Source organism: Panicum virgatum, chromosome 9N (assembly GCF_016808335.1).
Source record: "Panicum virgatum strain AP13 chromosome 9N, P.virgatum_v5, whole genome shotgun sequence".
Classification (NCBI taxonomy): domain Eukaryota; kingdom Viridiplantae; phylum Streptophyta; class Magnoliopsida; order Poales; family Poaceae; genus Panicum; species Panicum virgatum.
The window spans coordinates 39,462,167-39,485,448 of NC_053153.1; the positions used below are offsets into that span (position 1 = coordinate 39,462,167).

General features: G+C 44.5%; 2 protein-coding genes across 6 annotated transcripts; one reads left to right on the top strand and one right to left on the bottom strand.

Moving 5' to 3' along the window:
• The first annotated feature begins 8,189 nt into the window (after positions 1 to 8,189).
• LOC120693262 (sporulation-specific protein 15-like) lies at positions 8,190 to 19,440 on the top strand. Of its 5 annotated transcripts, XM_039976673.1 has the most exons (13): positions 8,218 to 8,435; positions 8,713 to 8,786; positions 9,181 to 9,341; positions 11,194 to 11,386; positions 11,556 to 11,756; positions 11,913 to 12,035; positions 12,194 to 12,231; positions 12,315 to 12,429; positions 12,511 to 17,028; positions 17,997 to 18,113; positions 18,559 to 18,666; positions 18,742 to 18,884; positions 18,982 to 19,440. In XM_039976673.1, exons 4-13 carry the CDS (start codon positions 11,309 to 11,311, stop codon positions 19,211 to 19,213), a joined length of 5,673 nt encoding a protein of 1,890 aa, XP_039832607.1. In that variant the 5' UTR covers positions 8,218 to 8,435; positions 8,713 to 8,786; positions 9,181 to 9,341; positions 11,194 to 11,308; the 3' UTR covers positions 19,214 to 19,440. The 5 variants fall into 5 exon arrangements, 4 of the variants coding, with proteins under 4 accessions (XP_039832608.1, XP_039832605.1, XP_039832607.1 ...); XM_039976674.1 differs by lacking the exon at positions 8,713 to 8,786 and having other exon boundaries at positions 8,190 to 8,435; XM_039976672.1 differs by lacking the exon at positions 9,181 to 9,341 and having other exon boundaries at positions 8,241 to 8,435.
• A 1,160-nt stretch (positions 19,441 to 20,600) lies between these two features.
• On the bottom strand, positions 20,601 to 22,860 carry LOC120693263 (F-box/kelch-repeat protein At1g22040-like). The gene is made up of 2 exons (XM_039976675.1): positions 22,699 to 22,860; positions 20,601 to 22,398 (listed from the first exon to the last, which is right to left on the bottom strand). The coding sequence occupies exon 2, from the start codon at positions 22,372 to 22,374 to the stop codon at positions 20,944 to 20,946; it is 1,431 nt and encodes a 476-aa protein (XP_039832609.1). The 5' UTR covers positions 22,375 to 22,398; positions 22,699 to 22,860; the 3' UTR covers positions 20,601 to 20,943.
• Between the last annotated feature and the right edge of the window lie 422 nt (positions 22,861 to 23,282).

Genomic DNA, 23,282 nt, shown 5'->3' on the forward strand with positions numbered 1-23,282 from the left:
TTGACTAAGATTAATGCACTCCAGGAGGGAATTGTCCACTTGGTCCAGATGGGCTACAACATCCTCTAGTTGAGGATGGTGTGATCTAGCAAGCGTAGAACTGGTGATGAATGGGAGGCCACTCTGTTCCAAAGTAGCTTGAGCCAGATTGACGCACTGGGCGATCTTCTCAAATACGTGGTCGATTCCATCGAGTAGATCTGAGTTGCCTCCTTGAGGGTGAGACGTTGCCTCGGGATCGGTCCATTACCTTTTAATTAAATCAAAATTTTCTTCCTTCTGGAGATCCTCGAGAGGGTTCTCTGTGTTGGCCTCTGGGGCTGCCGAGTTGTTTGGAGGGAGTTGATCGGTGGAATTAGATTCCACACTCTCTTGATTAGCAAGGTGATTGGTAAAACCACCTGAGCCATCTGCAACGTAGGTCCATGACCCAAAGGTGAGGATTGTTCCCTTTTCCAAGGTGTTGTCGCAGTTGGGAGAAGCCATCGAGTTCATCGAAGGATCGTCGGAGACCCGCCCCATGGTGGGCACTAGCTGTCACTGTTTTACCATCACGTCTACCTAGGGATACGCTTAGGTAGAAGGATGATCGTGGGAAAGCGCCGAGATCAAGAACACAATGGTGCAAGCAACACAAAGGGTTAGACAGGTTCGGACCACGAGAGTTGCGTAATACCCAATGTCCTGTGTGGTTTGTATTGCTTCGGAAGAATGACTTGGAGTCTCTAGATGTGTCGATGTGTTGGAGGGGTCCCTACCCGGCCTTATATAGGCCGGGGGAGCAAGGTTACATGAAAACCCTAGGTGCGGCGCCTAGGGTCCCTCCCGAGTACTACTCGGGTGGTTCCTATCCGATCCAGCTAATTTGAGATATGATACGAGTAGTTACATGACGTATGAATATATGACATATCCTACCCTACACCTCATACAGGATCATGTCATGTCGGGTATCCTATGGCCTCGGGTCTGACATACCCCTCACATTGTACCCACATGTCAAGGTCGAGGGAGATGAGAAGGAAGGTAGATCCATAAAAATTGCAAGATAGAGGATGTTTCTACCGAAAAACGACTTCTTTTTTCACCGTCCTCCATAGTATCCCCCGCTGTACCCGAGTGAGCGCCTAAGCTCACGCCATCGTCTCCCCCTCTTAGTCCCACACCTTGATGAACTCACTGGCCGCCACTTGCTTCTTCTCCCGCCGCCACCAGCCATCGCACCCACCGGGTATGACCTGTACCGCCAATACCTACACCATCGCTGCCATATCGTTGCTGCCCTCTCCCTCATCGACACCGTCTTTCAGGTCGATTCGTACGTCGCCAAATTCCTCCGCTCCGGCTCTAACCAAGTCCCACTGAGCCTAAGCGCTCACCAGGGGCAGCAGGCCAATTCAGTTGTACTCGTCGGAGATGGCCAGCTCCCGAAGGTTCCCCTCGCCGATGTGTACCTACCCTGCCTCGCCTCATTGCCAATCGGTCGCTGGAGCGACCCTTACCATGGAGAAGACCATCGCCGCCACTACTGGCCCGATTCCACCAGCCATCCCGAGGACCCCCGCTATCGGTGAGCCCTCAAACGCAACCCTCTTGATCTCCTCTCTACCCCCCGTCCCCCCCCCCCCCAACTTTTCGTAGCTCCTAGGCATGGAGAGCTACCAGAGGCCCTTTACACCATGGAGGAGCTCTTGCAAAAAAAAGTCCCGCAAGAACCTTGCAATCTTTTGTTTATTTCTTGTGTATTGGCATATCTTTTGTTTGATTCGAACAGCCTTTTTCCTCCCGGTGACATTTAAATCCCTATTCTGATATCTTTAAACCTTAATCGTTTAATTAATTCAGCTCAGTTCCTATTGCAATATTCTAGAATAAAGTATAGCGCTATCTTATCCTAATGTAACTACTCGTACAAAAGTAGGACTGGTCGAATAGAAAGAAACTATGCGATAGACATTGGAAAGGACTCCTTAAATAGTATCCGGCTAGGATTTCCATGTAACCCTGTCCCCCAGGCTATATAAGGCGCGGGCAGCGATCCCCTCGAAACATATGAACATCTAAGGCAATACAAACAACACACAGGATATACGGTATTACGCATATCACGGCCCGAACCTATCTATAACTTTGTATTCCTTGCACCATCGATTCCAGACCTCGGCGAGACCCTACTTACAACCCTACTACTTGGGGTATCCCTAAGTAAATTTTGTGGCTAAACACCGAAATAGGAGACACAGGCTATTTATAGGAGATTTCTGCAAACTCATAGGAAATGCGGGTTCTTAACACGCGTCTCCAATGAGTCATAGGAGATGCATCTAGAAACCGCATATGCTATGATCATATCTTCTTGACAACTTCTTACACAGTATAGTATGGTGGCGTTTGGATAGTAAGTGGGAAAGGGAAATGGATATAGGATGGAATATTGAGAGGTGGGTTATGGATTGGGAAAGGAAGAAGTCTACATAACCCCCCCAAATTATTGGGATCGGAGCACTTAACCCCCTCAACTACAAAACCGGATATCTAACACCCCAAACTATCAAATACCGTGCACTTAACCCCCTATAGTGGTTTTGCTTAGTGGTTTTGCCATGCTGAATGTTAACGTGGCCTGCTGACATGTGGGACCCATTTTGTAAGCGACACATGGGAGAAACTGCGGACCTTTCTCCTTCCTCTGTTCTTCTCCCGTCCGCCGGCAAAGGTGCACGGCATCGAGCTTGCTGCCTTGAGGCCTAAAGCCTCCGCCCTAAGGCCACAGCCCAGCGCGTGCCTAGCATCACCCGCGCGGCCGGACCTGCAGTGCAGGTCCACAAGCGAGTCGCCAAGCGGCACAGAGTGGCAGATTGAGGTGCAGGACCCGTGCGTACCGAACCCCACACGCCACCGCCGATGAAGGCCGTGGTTAGCCCTCCTTCCGCCTCCCGCGCCCTCTTCCTACCTCTGTTATGTCCGCCGCCGCCTCCCGCGTCGACACCGTGCAGCACCTACTGCATCTCGCGCGCGTCCACCTCGGAGGTGCCTACCCGGAGCCGTGCATCCACGAGCTCCGACGCTTCGCGCTTCACCTCGGCGTTCGGCCATTTCCCGGCACTGAACGGCTTCGCCATCATCGAGAGAGCCATCCCAAGATGAGGGGCCCAATCTTTCCTCTGTGCGGCCGAGGTAGGGACGGCAGCGGGAACGGGTAGCGTGGACATCGGCGGGAACGGGCGATGGGGACGACGTTGACGCGGTGCCGTCGAGGAGCCTGAGTGGGCTCCCTGGAGCTGCTGACCACGCCGGCCGCCATCGCCCCCGTCCTGCTCTCGAGCGGACAGCGGATGGGAGAAGAACACGGAAAGAAGAAAGGGTCACATATGTCGCTTACAAGGGGATCCCACACGTCAGCGTCCAGTGTGGCGAAACCGCTAAGCAAAATCACTATAGGAGGTTAAGTGCACAGTATTTGATAGTTCGGGGTGTTAGATATCCGGTTTTGTAGTTGAGGGGATTAAGTGCTCCGACCCCAATAGTTTGGGGGGGCTATGTAGACTTCTTTCATTGGGAAAAATAAGATTTTTAAAACCGAATCAAAGGGTTTGGGGGTCCCACATCGTAAAAAAATAGAAAATCATCCACCGCATGTTACCTTTTTTTTCGACCAAATGTATTAAGCCCAGCTTTACTGAAAGTCCAACGAGCATAATACATGGGTCGGCGCATGGGATGAAGCCGGGAAATGTTTCAAGGGATCAGCTACAGATCCAGTATAAAAGGAATTAAAGCACCGAGAACTATCTCTACCTGATAAGGAAAACTATCTCCACACTCTCAAAGTTAAGAAACTGAAAGGGCACTCTCCGGAACAACAAAAGGGAACAAAAGGGCAAACACAGTGTCAAGCATTCTAGAAACAGAGTCACATGCTTTGGCCACAGGCCCTGTTGATCTCAGCGAGGGCATCCTCCACGTGGGTCTTCATCTTCTCGTGGAGCAGCTTCATCCAATATTCCAGTGCGTGAGGAGCGCCACCATCCAGAGGAAAATCAGGATGTTCAGTATTCTTTTGTACCGCATGTTATCTTATCCCCAAGCGCTGCACACTGCTGAGCTCCTCCCAGGACCCCGCGCTGCATTTTACCCATGTTCTCCAAGCGTTGATGAAGCTGCAGCTCCGACCAAATTGATGAAGCTGGAGTACCTAACCTCGGTCATCTTTCCTACCTATATATCATCTCTTCTTCCATCCTGCAAATCGAATCAGTCGATTTCTCCCTCCACTCTCAGCACCGTGAATCAAGCCCCACAAATCAATGCTGCATGAGGATGCTGAAGAAGAAAGCGCTACGGGTCTGTTTGGTTCACGGCCTTATTCTAGCTTGGTTAGAATCTATAGCCAGGTTAGTCCAAGCCTGTCCAATATTGGCCAACCGTATTTGATTTCTTGGCCGATCCAAGCCAGGCTAGCTCAAAATTGTGTTTGGTTGCTTGTACATCTGATATAATGACCCTATCTTGGCTGTTGGGTGAAGGTACCGATCTCCTTTGTACTGCCTTCTTCTCTGCCCATCCGCCGCATCATCAGGCCCGCCGCCACCGACGGCCCGTCTCCTCTGCCACCGAGGCCCCCGTCCGCTGCAGGCTCGAATTGCGGCACCTTCTTCGCAATCTCCACATGATCTACCAGACTACCATACAAATGGGCTCAGGTTCTAACGTCGTGCGAGGCAGGCAGGCTGCGGCGGCTGCCCCGTGTGGCGGCACCATTCCAAGCTACAACCCCCGCGGAGGCGTGCGAGGTAAGCAACGGCTCGCACAGCCTGAACGCAGCGGCCTGCGCGTGCGAGTTTCCGACAGCTCTGGCGGTCGATGCACGGTGGTTCCAGCAGCCCGCACGACGAGATTAGTGGCGTATGTTGCGTTGCTTCCCGTCGTTAGGCTATCCTCACCGGTACCTGTAAAAGGAACGGTAAAACATATAGTGTACACCTATACCGTTTTTTAAACATATAGTGTACGCCTATACCGTTTTTTTGCTGCGGCGGGCAAACCATCCCCAACGCCATCGTAGCGGTCGGGGCTCCTGCACGCCAAATCAAGCGCGGTAGCAGCCATCTGCTACGCGGCATGAGGCCCGCCTCCGGCCGTTGCTCACCCGCCTCCTCCCGCGCCCGGACGTCGTTGAACGCTGCCACCGGCCGCCGCCATAGCCACGAGGGAGGGGCACCAGAGAGGGAGGAAGGAGGGAGCACCCGGACGCCGCCACCGGCCGCCACCGCCGCCATGGATCCAGCCCGCCCTCGCCCCACTAATGCGTGCATGAGGACACTGGTGAAGGGAGCACACGCGCGGGCCGCACCGCGTCCCGCGCCGCCATCCTCCTCCACACACGCGAGGCCCAGCTCCGACCCGAGACCGAGGAGGGAGGAGGGAGAGCGGCCGGCGCGCGCGAGCTCGACCTCCACCGCTGCCGCTGGCGCGCCCGCCAGCCGCACCTCCGCTGTCCTGCCGTGCGTCTGCCGCCGCCCCGCCGTGCTCGCTGTGAGAGGAAAGGGAGAGGCCGGGGGGGAGAGAGGTTGGCGTGGACGACAGGGAGCTCGGCGACATGGCGTAGATCTGCGGCCATGGCGTCCGCGTCCGCCGCCGCCACCACGAACGCATGCCACGTGCTCGCCGCCGCCGCACGCATGGGCACGAGCTCCGCGCGCCGCCACGCCGGTCGCCTGCCCTGCGGCCTCGCGCCTGCTTGCCCCGCGACCTCCCACTGTGCTGCCACCGCTAGAGGATGCCATGCCGTCGGATCCGTTGCCCCCTCAGGCCCACGCGCTGGCGAGGGAGGGGGAGGGAGGATGGACGCGCCGATGGAGGGGGTGGAGGGTGTTGCCACACGCAGGCAGAGGGAGGAGCCGCCCGCCGCCGTGCCGCTGGGCGCTCGCCTCTGCCCCGCTAGCCGCTCGATGCCGCACCGCTTGGCGTCGACGTCGGTTCCCTCTCGCGACCGCGGATCTCGCCGGAGAGAGTTGCAGAGGAGCAGTGGACCATGGGGAGGGAGAGAGACACCGGTGGAGAGGGAGGGAGGGCGATGGGGGAGTAAAAAATGAAATCTGGAGGCTGATGTATGGGCCTCAGTATAAAGGATGAATACAAAGATGAATGGGTGCAGGAAAATTGGGTATAGAGGAGAGAATCTTGATGACCATGCAAGAATATTTTTTTTGAGGATAAATTTAGAGTACGACGATTACGGAAAGCCTACACCCCTCCGGTCGGGATAAGACGACCAGGAAAAGCATGCTCATTTCCCTATCCCAATCCATATTTATTTCATTTCGATGTATACAAACATTGGATAAAATATATTACCCATTTTGTATCCCTCCTTTTTTTTCTTGAAGTTGTTTAGCAATCTCTTTTGTGGTAACCAAAATTCAAGATTGTGGGGTTGAAGCACAAGAGCATGTCATCTGAAACGTGAAGATTTTCCTATGAAAAATCTCTAGTTAGTAGGATTAAAACGTGTACTTATTCTATATTCTCGCATTCTGCGTGTTGCAATGTGACATTGCTACAAGTACAGAAAGGTTCCTTGACCTAAAGAAAAAGAAAAAAAAGGATAATGATGATATTCGCAATCATGTTAATTAATTGAAGTAACCCTTCATCACCCAACATTAGCTGCCCAGCACTTGTCCATCAATCGCCACGCAATCTCCGCTACCAAACTACACCGCAAGATCCGGCTAATGCCATTATAATTGTACGCTGAAAATGTACTGTTTGTGAGCAACCCTAATATGTAAGTAAACAAAATGCATGTCTACTTTTTGAGAAATTTTACAATGATTGAAAAAAATAGGATCCATCAATCTGATAAAATCCTATAACGGTGAATGTAGGAAGTAACTAGAAATATCTAGAATAAAATACCTAGTACTTCCATCAAAACGTAGGACCAAGTACAAAAAGTACGACAGAATACTAAGTTAATTTAATTTTTATAAATATTTTCCATATATCAACGGCTAGAAAAAAATTCAAAATAAAAGTACCCAAAAGTACTCATTTTTTATACTAGTACGTCGCTATATTCTTGAATACTGCACTTGATTTACTTCGATCGAGGAATAAAACCAGAAATGCTAATTAATGCGTTGTTATATGGGGGTATACTATTTTTAATTGCCTACATATTATTAAAGAGATAATATTAATGGTATAATATCATAACTGGTTCCAGTGAAAATTCTTGAGAGTGCAATTGTAATATACTAGAACCTTTTCTGTCTTGTCCGCAAATTAATTGACCACTGCACTTTTCTACCTTTAGATATTTGAAATGCAAACTTTTCATAATTTCTTGGCAATTCAATAAATCATTACGGAAAACTGAAGCGAGAACTGTCTTAAATTGTAAAGAGACCCATTAATTAAGCTAAAACGAGACTAACACTTTTTATTCTGGAGGTAGGGGTGAAAAATGTTTAACGAAGCTCACTCTCCTAGACTCCTGGTACTTGTTATGTAGGCTAAGCAGGGAAAGTAGTAGTTTAACCAGTTCCTCTGGTCGCTACAAAAAAAAATACTCCCTCTGTTCCAAATTATAAATTAGTTTAAAAATTTTAGTGAGTCAAACCATCTCAAGATTTGATCAAAATTATAGAGAGAAATACAAAAAATTATAACATCAAATATGTATACTATGAAAATATAGCTAATAAAAAATTTAATGATATTTAATTGATATCATAAATATTATTATCTTGTTATATAAATTTGGTCAAATTTTAAAAAATTTGACTTTCCAAATTTTTTGAAATGACTTATAATTTTGAACTGAGGGAATAGTAAAAGTAAAACATAAAGTACAGAAGCAGGTGCGTGATTACAGTACGTTTACACTCTTACACATGTAGTGCTGCGAATAGCTTGCGAAACGAGTTGTTTTAATGATGCGATAATCAAGCAAAGCAGCGACCGGACGCCATGATTGTGCTGCTGCCTTGGCTGACCACCTTCTTCCCTGTGCTGCTGCCCCGGTAAGCAAGCAACCGGCGTGTGTCCGCTTAATAATCTACTTCTAAATTCTAATCCAAGCCGTCCGTGCCTTCTCTCTCTAAAATCTCTACCACTCTCTCTATCTCTCTCTCTGGGTGTCCTTTTCTCTCTCTTGCAGTCATGCGGCATGCGGCTAACACCAACAACCCCCACAACCAGTCCCAGCTAAATCAGTACCACCACTCTCTCTCTCTCTCTCTCTCTCTCTCTGGCCCAACAACCCTTCGAAACCCGAGCTTCCAGCTGCGGCGCCGCGGCGCCGGGGGGCGCGGCGGAGGCGACTGCGCTCGCGCTGGCGGCGTGCTCCAGCGCGGGGGGAGCTGCTTCGCGTGCTCTGCTGTGGCGAGAAAGGAAGAAGAGGAGAAACTGATCTCTCGAAAGCTGAGGTTCGCACGAATGATCTGCTATTTCCTTTACCGCCCAAATCTTGCGTCTTCCCTGCCAAATGCTCCGCCTTCGGGGCCGGTGGGATTAGCAGCTGCTTCCGGCGGCTCTCCATTTGGGCTTCTCTGGATTCATGGGTGGGAAAACCGGGATCTTGTGGGCTCATAAGTGTGATTAGATTAACTTTCGGGGACGTTTTGTCTAAATGTGGGGTTTGCTGCTATTTTCGTTGGATCTCGAAGCAATGCGTACATTTGATTTTTATTAGTGAAATCTCAGGCATTTCGAACAAGGGAGTAAATGTTGTTGGCAGATGTACTGGTAGGCTGTTGCAGAGTTGTGTAGCGCAAAAGGTTCGAACTTTTCCTCATAGTCTGTGAGTTGTTAGATTAGATACTTTTAGTACGTGCCAGTAATTTCTTTTGGGATCGTCCATCCAATCTGGTTTGTGGGAGCTCCTGCCGTATCCAATGATCTGTAATTAGGGCAAAGGTTGCTGGTGATTGTTTTGTTTTAATCAAAAGCTGTCTCTGTATCGATAAACATTTGCATCTTGAGCAAAGGATTAACTTTTCTTCGATTATTAGGGCATTTGTTTCAGTATGCTACACTTACAGCATTGAATCTTGTCCTAGTGCTCTGGTTCAGGTGCTGTATGAATAGTAAATTAGAAAAGCAGTCACTTTTGGAGGGTTTGGTGGATCTTTGCTGGTTCTGCTTCCTGATTAAATCTTAGAGCTTTTGCAGTTGGTTGGAAATGCTTTTGGTTGGTCATTTGTACAATGCTGATTGGCTTTATTGTTTCGGGATCCCTTAGAACACTCATTCAACTCAAGTGTATCTTTAGTGTAAAGACGAGATCTTTTTGGAGGTGATCCTGAGTTTTCAATATTTTCCATATGATTCAGGTATGATATTTTGTAAAAGTACAACTTGTATGGATTCTTTGTCGAAACATCTGAACTCTTCCTGGATAGCATTGAATTCTTTTTTTTTCTTTTAGAATAGGAGCTTTGCAGTTAATGTCCTTCTGGTTGGATGAGAGCCAACTTACTCAATTGTTACATTGTCCTGCCTATATGATTGCTTTATCTTGTGTTCCTACTGCCTAGACATGGTCTTGCATTTGCACTGGTGCTTAGTATTTTCCAACAATATATGTCTGTCCTCCCTTTGTAAAAATGGTACCTTGCTTACGAGGGACTGAGGGTGTTGTTTGCATGGTTTTTACGGCGGTATGGCGAGGCGTGGCGACCCACCCCCTTCCAGACGCCTAGGCGAGTATGGCGTGCGGCGAGGCGACACTATACACATACCCTAACCTTCCATAGGACAGCACAAACATACACTGATGCATACTTTTTTTGCTGCAAAGTCCATCTCTTATGCAGCAAGGTTCAGACAGACAAGCACATAATCACACCAATTAGACAACTACAAGGGCATGTACTAGCAGAAAGGAGCACAACTATGAGCTATCTATTCCTAGATGGCACTACAAATAGCAGAGAGGAGCAGAGCATGAGTACAAAGAAGCAAAGCAGAGGAAGAGGGGGAGGAAAAGAAGAGCAGCAGAGGAAAGAGTAGGGGAGGATTGGGGGGAGAACAGAGGAAGGAGAGGGGAGAACACACATACATGAATTGGGGAGGGGGCCGGTGAGTCGTGGAATAGCAGCCACGAATCCTTGGGGGGCAGAGCTGTAGAGGTGAGTCGTGGAAGTGCAGATCTGCAGGCGGAGGAAGCAGAGGATGCAAAGGGGCAGAGCCACGTGAGGAGGAGCAGAGGAACCCGCCAGGCAGCCACGATTTGCTCCAATCGACGGCCGGGCGGAGCTCCGATTGGAGGCTGTGGAGGCGTGGAGTAGCAGTCGTGGAGGCGGGAGTGGCTGGTGGAGGAGCCGCGCCGCCGGATTGCAGCCCCCCCGCCGGATTTCAGGTCCCGCCGGCGTCGTCCTCTCTTCCCCCCTCTCCTCTCTTCCCTTCTCTCTCAATTGGCGCGGCAGGGGCCTGCGGCACAGATAGATTGGTTTGGCATGAAAACAAATTCTACAATCCTGTAAGTGCTACAAACAGACTCTCATAACTTGCAAACTAGGATCGTTAAAAGACATGAATCTTACCAGCTCGATTAGCCACATGATACTCAAAGTTAGTATGTTGTTCACAATGTTGTCACTTTAGAGTTACACGAATAAAAAAGGTGGAAGAGATCCTTAGTGTGGCTATATTTCGATGAGGTGGTTCTTCTTTTCAATTTTGCATTACGCTTTACATTTGAATGGACATACTGCACTACTGATAAACGGGCCTTATCTTATAAGGAACTGATATGAAATTGGGAAGGGCTTAAGCAGTATCAACTTAATCTTTATGTGTGTTGTTTCTCGAACACGCAGGAGATCTGTGTATCATTGCATTAGGAGAACAGAGTTTTAGGATTATAGAATACACACACAAATACTCAAAAGTACAGAGTATAAAATGACCAAACCAATCTTAGATCATATATGTAGCTGCAGGATCCCCTTGGCCATTTGTGTTTTGGGGCTTTTGTTAGCATTTATCAGACCCCATTAGCTTACACCAGAATATGGCAGTTGGTGTTACTGTTTGATCTCTTATATGTTGTTGTTCATGGTCAGAATATAGTCCATGTTTGATGATTTCTGGTTTGTTGTGCGAATTTTACCCCTTTTATATCTGAAAGGACATGAATTACATTTGTTGATATGAGGAAGTTTGTGTTGCCTTTGCTTTCAGACAAAAAAAAAAGAATGTTGATCCATCTACACTTGAGAGATGTTTAAACTGCAACTCTTGAGACTTGAGAGACTTTTAAACTGCAAACTATCTGAGAGACGTTTATACTGTCACAATGTCAAGAGTACCAAAATGGAAGATTGAAAAGACCAAAGTCAAGGTTGTATTCCGGCTGCAATTCCATGCTACAAATGTGAGTTCTGATACATTTATTTTGATCCTATTATTTCTTCTTCTCCTGGTTTAATCTCTTTTTGTCAAATTATACTTCCTTTTTACCAATCTTGCTTGTGCAGTATAAGTGAACATAACTTATTTCTGCAAAGGAGGTTTAATCTGTTGCACTAAAATTTTGGTTGCAGATTCCGTCAACAGGATGGGACAAACTATTTTTGTCCTTCATCTCTGCTGATACAGGGAAGGTGACTGCAAAAACAAATAAAGCAAATGTCAGGAACGGAAGCTGCAAATGGCCAGATCCTATCTATGAAGCAACACGGCTTCTTCAGGATCCTCGGACTAAGACATATGATGACAAGCTCTATAAGCTTGTTGTGGCCATGGTGTGTTCTAAAATTTGTGTTAATGTTTTTCTCTGTCTTTCTGTCTCTACAAATGGTATTGTTAAATCAAGATGTTGATTTCTGTCAAACTAAGCACTGGATGAATTTACTAATATGTGAAGTTTACGTCTTTCCCCATATTCGTGCAAAAAACAGGGGACTTCAAGGTCAAGTATTCTTGGGGAGGTTGATGTCAATCTTGCCGAATTCGCAGAAGCACTGAAACCTGCTTCCATAGCACTTCCTCTTCGTGGTTCCGACTCGGGGACGCTAATAAATGTATGAATCTTAGAAAATGTTTCTTTTATTATACCAGTAGTCTAGTAGTCTAGTACTCTAGTAGTCATAAAAAAAGTATTTATTCTATGGTGATAATTAGTTCAACAGTTTTGCTGCTATTTTTTCTCTAACGTAGTTCTTTGATCAAACAATTTCAGATCACAGCACAACTTCTCAATACTAAAACTGGTTTCAGGTTTGCTCACCATGCAACAATGTATTTTATTCTACAAAAGAAACTATTGGTTCCAATCCTTTTAAATTATTTTTATGCTACAGAGAATTTGAGCAGCAAAGGGAAACTGGGGCCAGAAGTTCTCAGCAGTTATTGAACCAAAGAAGTCACGATCCTGCTGAAGTTGCCGCGGCATCATCAGACATCGGCACCGATAAGGTTGGTGAATAATATTGATGATTTGGTCAGCATTGTTTCTGCTGATTTGGTGATAAGACTTTCCTGTCTCATGCTTAATAGGTTAATACAAGGATTAAGCTAAAAGAAACTTCTCTAGGGTTCCCATTTGTAGAAGATTCTGCGGGGTCAACTGAAGACTATGAAAACTCGTCGCATACTTCAGATGGCATTTTTACTGAAAAGAATGATCCATATGGTGCACATGAAATCAGTAGCTTTAGAAGCTCAGGTGACCTACCTCTTTGTCCTACCAGTCAAAGTCCTTCAGCAGAGAAGGGAGCTTGTTGGGGTAAACACCTTTCACCACAGGGGAGCAATGACTGGACTCATGGCTGGAGTCCTGAGTACTCTGCTGATAAAGATCTAGCTACTGCTCATGATGAGAATAACCGCCTTAGAACCAGATTGGAGGTGGCTGAGTCAGCTTTTTCTCAGCTTAAGACAGAAGCAACATCTTTGGAGCATGTTACCGACAAGTTAGGCACTGAGACGCAGGGCCTTGCCCAACAGCTCGCTGTTGAACTTATGTCACGGAATCAGCTCACTACTGAAGTATCCTTGCTCCGAACAGAATGTTCTAAACTGAAAAAAGAGTTGGAAGAAATGAGATCCTATAAAGTTCTGCAGAAAAAATCCGATGCAGAAGATAATACTATGAGTAAGTATGGTAATGATATTCTTGCTACTGATCCCTTACATCATCTCCAAACTGAATGGCTGCAAGGTTTGCTGCTTCTCGAAAGCAAACTGCAGCAGACCAGAAACAATGCTCTCCATGGACTACAAGCAAGTGATCTTGATTTTCTTCTCGCTGATCTGGGGGCACTTCAGCGTGTCATTGAGAACCTCAAGCAAGGTGTTCAGCCAGGACAAGTCAAAGAAAATCACTATGCAGAAAATTTGGTTCCACTTTCAAATACTAGTCATCTATCAAATTCAGCACATCATGATACCCTCAAGAAAAGTTCTGGTGGTAATACAGGCACAATGGAAGAGAAGATGTGTGAGCTCCTGCAGAAGCTGGAGAACTCAAAAACTGAGAAGGAGAATCTCCTGGATAAGATGAGCCACATGGAGCGCTACTATGAATCCTTTATCCATAAGCTTGAGGAGAGCCAGAAGCAGACAGCAACTGAATTAGAAAATCTCAAGAAAGAACATAACTCTTGCTTCTACACTGTTTCTGTCCTCCAAGCTCAGAAGCAAAAAATGCATGAGGAAATGAATGATCAGTTAATGAGGTTTGTTGAGGACAGAACAGCTTTAGAAGCTCAAAATAAGGAGCTTGAGAGGAGGGCTCTTGCTACAGAAACTGCACTCAAAAGGGTTCGATTCAATTATTCTGCAGCTGTGGAACGTCTACAGAAAGACCTTGAGTTACTGTCATTTCAGGTTCTCTCTATGTATGAGTCAAATGAAACTCTAGCAAAGCAATCATTTTTAGAAGATTGTGATAGTTTGCCTGAAGAACACTCTGCTGTTGCAGATTTATGTGGCAATAAAAAACCTGAACAATGCAGTGTTGGTGTCAAACAAATTGGACCTGAACATCTATATGCAGAGAAAGGACCTCAAGCGTTTCTAGAAAACAATTGTACTCTGGACAAAATGGATGGCCAGAAAAACCTTCGGGCATTAAAGATTGAAGAGCTCCGTGTGAGATCAGAATTTCATGTACATGGTAATACTGATTCAAGGGGGAACCACTCAAACAAGGTAGGGCCAAAAAGGGCCTCTTGCACTATGGAGTCTGAGCTTTTAGAAATGTTTATTGCCAACATGGAGTGCCAGGTATTCTCTGATGTGCTACGTGAATCTCACTATGCTGCATTGGATATAATCAAATGCATGCAGGGAAGGTTGCACATGTTAGAAAAGAAGCTTCATGACTCTAATGATGCCAAACAAACTCTAGGGCTCAAGTTGAGCTCTGCATTGGACCAAGCCAAAAGTGTCAAAGAAAGCGAAGCAGGATATATTTTGAAGTGTGATGATCTGACTGTGAGGAACCAAATATTAGAAGCAAAACTCCATGATATTACAGTTGAAAATGCTTTGTTTATGGAAAAGCTCACAGAGTCTGAAAGACTTGTTCAGGAACATAGAGCTTGTGAAAGCAAGTACAAGGTCTGCGCTGAAGAACGGGAGAGATTCGAGAACCTTTTAATCAAAGAAAGTCTACTAACCGACCAGCTTCAGGGTGAGCTCAGATCATTAAGAGAAGGTTTTGAGGCCATGAAAGACGAGTTAGATAAGCAATCCTCCATTAACAATGATACACAGATGTTTTCTACATCCCTTCAAGATCAACTGGGTGGACTCTGCTCTAAAATTATGTCTTTTAACAAGAAAGTTAACATTTCAGGCTTAGATGAGGCATCTTTCCAGCATGAACTTGAGAGAAATAATTATGCTGCTGTGATGAAAAGCTTGGAATTCTTCCATCAGCAAACATGTAACAAGGTCCTTCATGTTCAACAGGAGAAGGAAACAGTGGTGGAAATGTATGATGCTCTGCAGCGAAGGTTAGAGAAGGCGGAATCAGAACTGCATGATATGAAGCAGAAGTACGTATGTGATTTGGATGCTACAAATCAGAAGCTAAACTTTTCTGAAGAACTTGTAGAGAAGCTTCAGCAAGAACTGCAGGACATTGCTCACAAACTTAGGATTAGCTCAGATTCTCATGAAAAATATTCTGTTACCAATAGTGGTTTATCATCAAAGTTGTCACTAGTGGAAGTTGAGCTGCAGCATGCAACTAGTAAGAATGAGGCTCTTGTTGAAAAATTGAAAGAATTTGGTGTCACTGTAGAGAAACTTGAGAGGACCAAAATATGTCTTGCTCAATATGAGGAGGATACCCGAACCTTGACTCAGTCATTACAGTCTAAAGATGAAATGTTAGTGCATATGGAAAGTGAAATCAAACTTTTGCATGATGATTTGAGATGCACTGGTGAGAATTTGCTAAGAGAAAAGAGCCTTAAGGAAGAACTTGAGTCTGCCCTTGCAAATCTTACATCACAGCTTGGTGAGAAGGATCTGGTCCTACTTTCTTTCAATGAGCAGAAAACAGAATCAGTTCGTCTGAAAGACCAGCTTTTGGACATGGAAAAGGCAAACAGTATAATGCAAGATGCGCTCTTGCAGAGTGAACAAATCCAAAGGGACTTCAGCTGTAAGAATCGCACTCTTCACTCCCAACTTTCAAATCTGGAAAACCAGTTAGGAATAGTTCTCGAGGTCATGCTTTCCACTGAGATTGAAGCGATTTATATGAGAAATCAGGTAAGAGAGGCTGTTGTGCAACTTAATATGTTAAGAAATGACACTGAGAAACTTCAACTCAAAAACAAAGATGCTCAAGAACTATTACGGGTTCACATGTCTACTCAAGCAGAATTGGACGATAGAAATAGCATGCTTGAAGCAGCTATCCATTCTCTTGAAATCAACCTCTGCAGTGTTAGTCAAGAGAAGAAAGAACTTGAGGAGCTTATGAAAGGACATGAGGAAGCATTGACCGAAGAAAATAATAACAAGTCTTGTGACATAGCAGTAGATAACAGTGAGAAAATAGAGGAGGATCATGATGAGATTTCACAGCTTAGAGTCTTGCTGGCAGATCTTGAAGAGCAGGTTGATAATTCGAAGTCCACAAAAGATGAGACTGAAATTTTAAACATCATTCTTAGGTCAAAGTTGGAGGAACAACATGCTGTGATGTCATCATTGCTACAGAATCAAAGGCAAGAGTTGACAAATTTAATCGAACACAACAAGGATCTCACCCAAAAACTTGCCGAACAAAGTCTGAAGGCAGAAGAGTTCAAAAACTTGTCAATCCATTTGAGAGAGCTAAAAGAAAAGGCCGAAGCTGGAAGAAAGGAAAAGGAAGGATCATTACATGCCATACAAGATTCCCTTAGAATTGCATTTATTAAGGAGCAGTATGAATCGAAGGTTCAAGAGCTGAAAGGTCAAGTTTTTGTGAATAAAAAATATGCTGAAGAGATGCTGCTGAAGCTGCAAAATGCTTTGGATGATGTTGAAACTGGGAAGAAAAATGAGATTGCTCTTGCTAAGAGAATTGAAGAGTTGTCGATGAAAATTTCTGAAATGGAGGTGGAGATGCATGATTTATCAGCTGATAAAAGAGAATTGTCGAATGTATATGACAGCATGATGACAGAACTAGAATGCACAAAATTAAACTTAGATTGCTGCAATGAAGAAAAGCTGAAGATTGAAGTCTCTCTTGAGGAGTGCTGTGAGGAACGTAACAGAATAAGGGTGGAACTTGATCTGGTTAAGAAATTATTGGAGAATATGGCATTAACAGACAAGAACATATCACATGACTGCTCTGGATCATACACCCCTGTAACCACGTCCATCGGGCATATTCTTGGAGATGACGAGGCAGAGTCTGCATCAAAGGCCACACCAAGTACAATAGAAATGGATTCAGAGTTACAGGAATGTGAAATTAAGAGCCGAAGCTTAACATCAAATTTGTCTCGAGCAGATGATATTGGAAAGTTTGGTGAGGATGAAGCGAGCAAGAACTTGGAGGTAATTGATCCACGAATTGTTTGCCTTTTGTTATTGTACTTATATTGTCAGACTTATGGCAAAACCTAGAAAATGACAGCTTAAAAATATTTGCCAGACTTGCTGTATAAACCATGTAGCACAATACAACACTTGATATATTTGGCATGTCATATAAACCTCCTCGTGGCCTTGAGGCGTAGGTAAATATGACCCAGCATATGAAATTTTAGAATGAGGCCCCTTTCTAGCTCGTAAAATATATATTATTAGCATGCGAGGGAATTGGTCAATATTCTGACATGCCAAAATGTTTAAGTCAGCTTAAAAATATCTTCTGGAGTATATTCAATATTTATGACTGGCCTGAGTGTGTCTGGGATTTTAACCGTTGCTTGGGTTGTCAAGCTTACTGGCCAAGTTTGTGTGACCCTAGACAGGACAAAGCCCAGCTGACCTACAAGACACTGAACTCCAACCTTGATAGACCCAACTCCCAAATAAATGTAGGTAGTACAAGTCCTTTTTGCTACTCAAATTTGAGAAAGCTGTTTGTTAATTGTTTTTCTTTTTGTTAACTGTACTGATTGGAAATGTGAATTGTTTAATGATTCCAAATTTTTTTCTTCATCTTTGATCATTAATATTTAAAGAACTATGTCGATTGGCAACATATGGTTGATTTCACTAGATTCATCAATGGAAACACTTTCATAATTATATTCATTTCTATTTAAAAATATCACATTTTATACAAAGGACTAGTCAGAAAGTGTCATATTGTAGACCATGTTGATATCCTGAACGACTTGCATCTAGGTTAATGTTATAGATCACACGTTGTGCTTTTACCTGTTATCTTACTGATGCAAATATATCTTACCAATTCATTATATCTTTTGTTCTTCATTCTCTTGTTCTACAATGAATAATGTTTGTTCGTAGTGGTGACTGCTTGTTCGGCTTACTTTATTTTGCTACTTTCACAGAATTGCGATAAGGAATGTGTATCATCAATAGAGAATCATTTGAATGGCAATAACATCAAAGACATTTCTAGAGAGCATAAGAAATTAGCAACCGAATTGAACCTTTTCCAGAAGGAGGTATGATGAAACATCTCTTGGTGCGTTATTTCTTTCAGGTTGTAATGCATACTGTGTGAAAATCAAATTTCATATGGAAAAATGTGAGCCTATCGTTTCTTTCCCAGGCTCCTATATGGAAACAGAAAGATACAGATGCTAGTACACGTATAGTTGTTACAACTTATATTCAGGGTGCTGAGATTTTATCATATTATATGAACTTGCTGGTTTGCTTGTTTTACTCAATGGACATAACTTGAATTGGAAATTTGCTGGCTTGCTGTATTTGCATTACATGCAACTTATGAGATAACTGAATTGGTAACATTAACTCAACATCATTGTGACCCAAGAATCTATGGTACTACAGCTCAGTATGTTTCTAACTGCCATTAGACCATTTAAGAAACTATATGTTTTTACACATCAGTAACATACTAATGAAAATTGTTTTTATATGCAGCTGGAAAGATTGAAAAATGAGAATCTGTCTCCTCTTCTACCTCATGACATTAATCTTATTGATCCATCACTCAGTGGTTTGGAAAGGACATTGTCACTACTTGATATGGTATGTTTGCAATAGCTATAGTAAACGTGACCTGTACTCCAACAGTTCTCATTTTTGCATTTGTTATTAATTTAGGCAAATGAGCATTTGGAAAGTATTTTTCCATCATTTAAAGAGCTTCCTGGATCTGGCAATGCCTTGGAAAGGGTACTTGCTTTGGAACTTGAGCTTGCAGAAGCTCTCCAAGCAAAGAAGAAAACAGACATCCTTTTTCAGAGGTAACTTTTACATTCAAGTGGCGTTTTTTTTTCTTTTGCCTTTTATTTTAAATTTGACTAAACCCTATATTTACTGATTCTTTTTGTTCCTTGCTAGTTCATTCTTGAAGCAGCACAATGACGAAGCAGCAGTCTTCCAAAGCTTCAGGGACATCAATGAACTGATCCAAGATACTATCGAGTTTAAGCGAAGGCAAGTAGCAGTAGAAAGTGAACTAAAAGAGATGCAGGGCAGGTACTCAGAGCTCAGTGTGCAGTTTGCCGAGGTGGAGGGAGAAAGGCAGAAGCTCGAAATGAATCTGAAGAACCAATCACCGTGGAAATCATAGGAACAAAAGAGAAAACTGGAGAGGAAAAAATATCTGCCAGTTGCAAGCTTTGTAAACAATCTTCTGCGGCGGCAATGAACACATTTTGTAATGTAAATATCAGTAGAATCTCAACATATGTATCAATTGTAGAGTCGTATGTGAATGTGATATACATAAATGTAACATCTTGTTCAACCCCTGCAGCTCGGCTAAATTCCTGTTAATTAATTATCTTGTGCCAACAACCAGCAGCCTTCAAAGAGTTTATTCACATCTGCTGAATCATTAACGTTGATCGGAACAACTCCTTGATCAGATGGTTGTACTGCCTAACAGAAAGAACTTTCTGCCATTCATTTTCTTCTTCATGAAGTTCTGATGTGAAAACTAAAGATCCGTATGTCTTTGACATGGGTTTTATTTCAGGATAACATATCATGTTTTTGACCTTCTAAACTCTTGAACTAGTCGTGTCAACCAAATTATGTTGCCTTTCCTCATATAAGATTCAATAATTAATTAATTAGATTGATGTTCACCAGATAGACCATTAAGGTGTTGAATCTTGTTCCTAAAATGTTTGCTGGACATACAGACTGTTTCTATCCAGCATTCGCGATTTCTCAGCTGAACGATGTGCATATCAATTTCCAACTGTTTAAAATTTGAAAAACGCTACCTGCCATTTTTGTAGATGCTAACATCACAATCATGATATGCTTTCTACAAATTTTCTTTTCACAGTTATTGTTGACAATTGACAGGTAGCAACATGGGACAAGTGACATCAGGAGTCAATAGAAAAACCACACCCAGGTCTGCAGATCACATACGGCTGTACTGAGCGCCTCACATTTTTGACCAGCAATAGTTTCAAGGCAAGCCGGCGACCAGAGCAAAATGTGCGAAAAGCATCGGGAAAGCATGGAGGAAAGCATGGATCCAGTTCATACTGGCACTTCCCCGCTCTTGAATCTGATAATGTTATGATGGGGAACCCTTATGTGCCGCCATGTCAAACCAAAGAAAAAAATAAGCAATAAAGAACATATGTATAGATCCAAGACTCTGAAAGCAAGTCAGGAACAGATTTCCAACAAGAAAAGACAGACCAGTCTTCTTAAGCGTGAGGCATACTGGTGTACTAATGCATTGTTAACTTGAGATTGGCATATGTGATGTGGCAAAGAAAACCATAAAAATTAACTGACCAAAGGGAATACTTAAGTTTTTTATGCAATAAAGGATTTCCAGGTTCTGGAAGGTGTCGCTGGATGGTGGAAACAAAAACAAAGACAAAGGTCTCTTATGGGGTATTAGAAGAATATCAACAAAACTGAAACAATGTCCAAATGGGTTATTGATGAGATCATTCTACATACTTTCCATAAGAAATCAGACAAAAAGGGATGAACACAAGAATTTACCAGCAGTTTGAACAATGAACATGCGATCAGATATCAGCACTATTGCCTTTGGAATTGGACAAAGTGCGACGGCCTTCACCAATCTCATGTGATGTTATATACATACATAAGAGTTAAAGAAAATGCTTATACAATTGAATTACCCAAAGTGCGCATACATATGTAAATTGCCGGCACACTACTTTCTGCAGTTCACTGATCACATCTGTAACACAAGATGCAGATCCTCTGTTCTTAAGGTTGAAGCCCCAAAAAGTTACCTGAACAGATCAGATGTATGGCAGAAACATATTCATAATTGATACAATGATCCAGAGCAACTCAGATGCTGAGAACCTGGCAGCTGACGAGTTCAGCAACTGCAATATTCTTCGTTGCAATGGTTTTCCAAACATCTGTTTCCTGCTCCAAGGAGACATCTGGGTTTTGGCAGGTTGTGCCAGCTGAAGAGGCTGCCACATCCGTAGGCTTCAGAAGGGCTGTTTGCATAATTTTGATTGTGTTGTCCACATCCTTGATGATCAAATGGAGCTTCCCAAGAAATCCTACAAGCAAGTATGGACTTTCCGACTCGGGAAAGTCCCCAACAGGTGCCTGGCTTACAGCAACCTTCCAAGTATCCTCCTGAGGATCATAGATCTTTATCTTACCGCTGTCAGAAGAAGTTGATGGCTCCAAGGCATACAGGTCCCCATCTACAACAGCACTTAATTTTGTTCCAGCCTGCCTTGCAGACCAACCCTCGCCCATGCCCACAGGCATTTCTGCCCATGAATTTGCCTCAGGATCAAATGTCTCCCCACCAACATCAACAAAGAAGGGCCAGGAATAAAGGCTCTGAGGAACATATAGCTTCCCTCTGTATGAGGTCATGCCAATAGCAATCGGCTTCAGTAGCTCAACTAGGAAGGCAGTCGGTAGAGCTTGCGCTTTGGAGAATGTCATATCTGGCAATTCTGCCCAAAACCCGGTTGCTGGGTCAAATACTTCGACGGATTGGAGTGGAGTTAACCCATCCTTGCCTTTGCTCACACCACCAACAACGTACAGCTTGTCGTTTAACAGACTAGCCTTGCAAAAGGCACGCCCGGTGCTCATTGGGCTCACCTCCTGCCATGAATTGACAATGGGGTCATACCTCCACACGGACATCATCGCGAAAGCTCTAGAGAAGCCGCCCAAAACATAAAGGCAGCCATCAACGGTGCCAATGGTGCAGCCGCAGAACGGTATACTGTCTAACAAATCCTTGTGACCAAACCAGCCTCTGATAGCATCGGAGATCCTGATGCCGGCGCTCACCAGATCTCCCAATCCCATCCAGGAGACACCACTCCTGCACTCCCCTCTTCGATGACTGATCCCAGGCATGAGTGGCAGCCTCTGCCATTGGTTGCTAACCGGATCAAAAGCATGCCAAATCAGCTTGTGATCATCTGCCGTTTTCATCAGTACGTAGAGCCACTCTTCGGCCATGCCAAACTCCCTCCGAAGACAGTACAGCTCCGCGCCAGTGATGGCGGTCTTCCAGCTCCGGGAGACCATCTTGGCCTTGAGGTATCCGATCCTCCGCATCCTCGCGAGGATTTGCAGCGAGATCTCGTCTGGGAGCCCGGGGATAAGCCGCGGGTGACCATGGCCATAAGGTGGAATCGACGACAGCCGCAGCTTCTTGGAGGATTCCGGTCCCGGAGCTTCCCCGTGCTCCCGTGGCTGGTTCTTGCTGGCTTGGGAGCTCAAGAACGCCCCCATTTGACCTCTTTGGCAGCTTTTTATCTGCAAACAAATCAAATAGAGAAATTCACAACGGGACCGGTGAGCGAAGGCACAAATTGAGCAGCGATATTGGAGAAAAATATAGCAATTACATGCCTAAAAGCCTAAGAATCATGCAGCATGACAAGAAAAATCTAAGGTTCCAAATTGCCAAATCCCAAGGCAGGGTTCATCAAAACTAAGAAATCGTCCTCAAATTCCCAAGAAACACGCCCAATAAAGGCGCGTTTCCTGGCCCATTAATCCCAGGACGACCAAACCACATCAGGCGCATTACGAATCGAGTGATCTGGAACTTACTATTCAGCGCAGGGGCAGTAGGAGCGTGAGCGTCGCATCTGGTAGCGCGCGGAGCATTCCCACCCGCGCCAGTGCGGGATAAGGGAGATGGCAAGTGGAGGTGTCGAGGTGAGGTATTTATTTTGGCATTCTTCTGCAGGTAGCTATCAGGATTTTGCTTTTCTTTTTACCTTTGCCGCTTTGCGTGCACTGGCCGGCCCTTTCTTGTTCTCTTCAACAATTCTTAAGAGAATAAGGCTCTGATTGCATCCTTTAGTTACAGTACTAATTTTAGTCTTTAGACAAAAAATATTAAAAATTTAGACCCTTTCTATTTAGAATAGGAGACTAAAAGGGACTAAAAGTTATTAAATAAATTGTAGAAAAAATCATGTTACCTCTATAGAAGCAGGTGCCAGTGGAGATGGCGGGAGTAGCGGCCGGAAAAGTAGGCATTTAGTCCCAATAAATATCTTCAAAAGGGTCTAGTGGATTTAGTCCCAACATGCACTTCTAAATCTTTTAGCCCCTTTGGATTTTTAGGGACTAAAATGCAAGGACTAATGCATTAATCCTGTGAACCAAATAAGAACTAATGTATCACA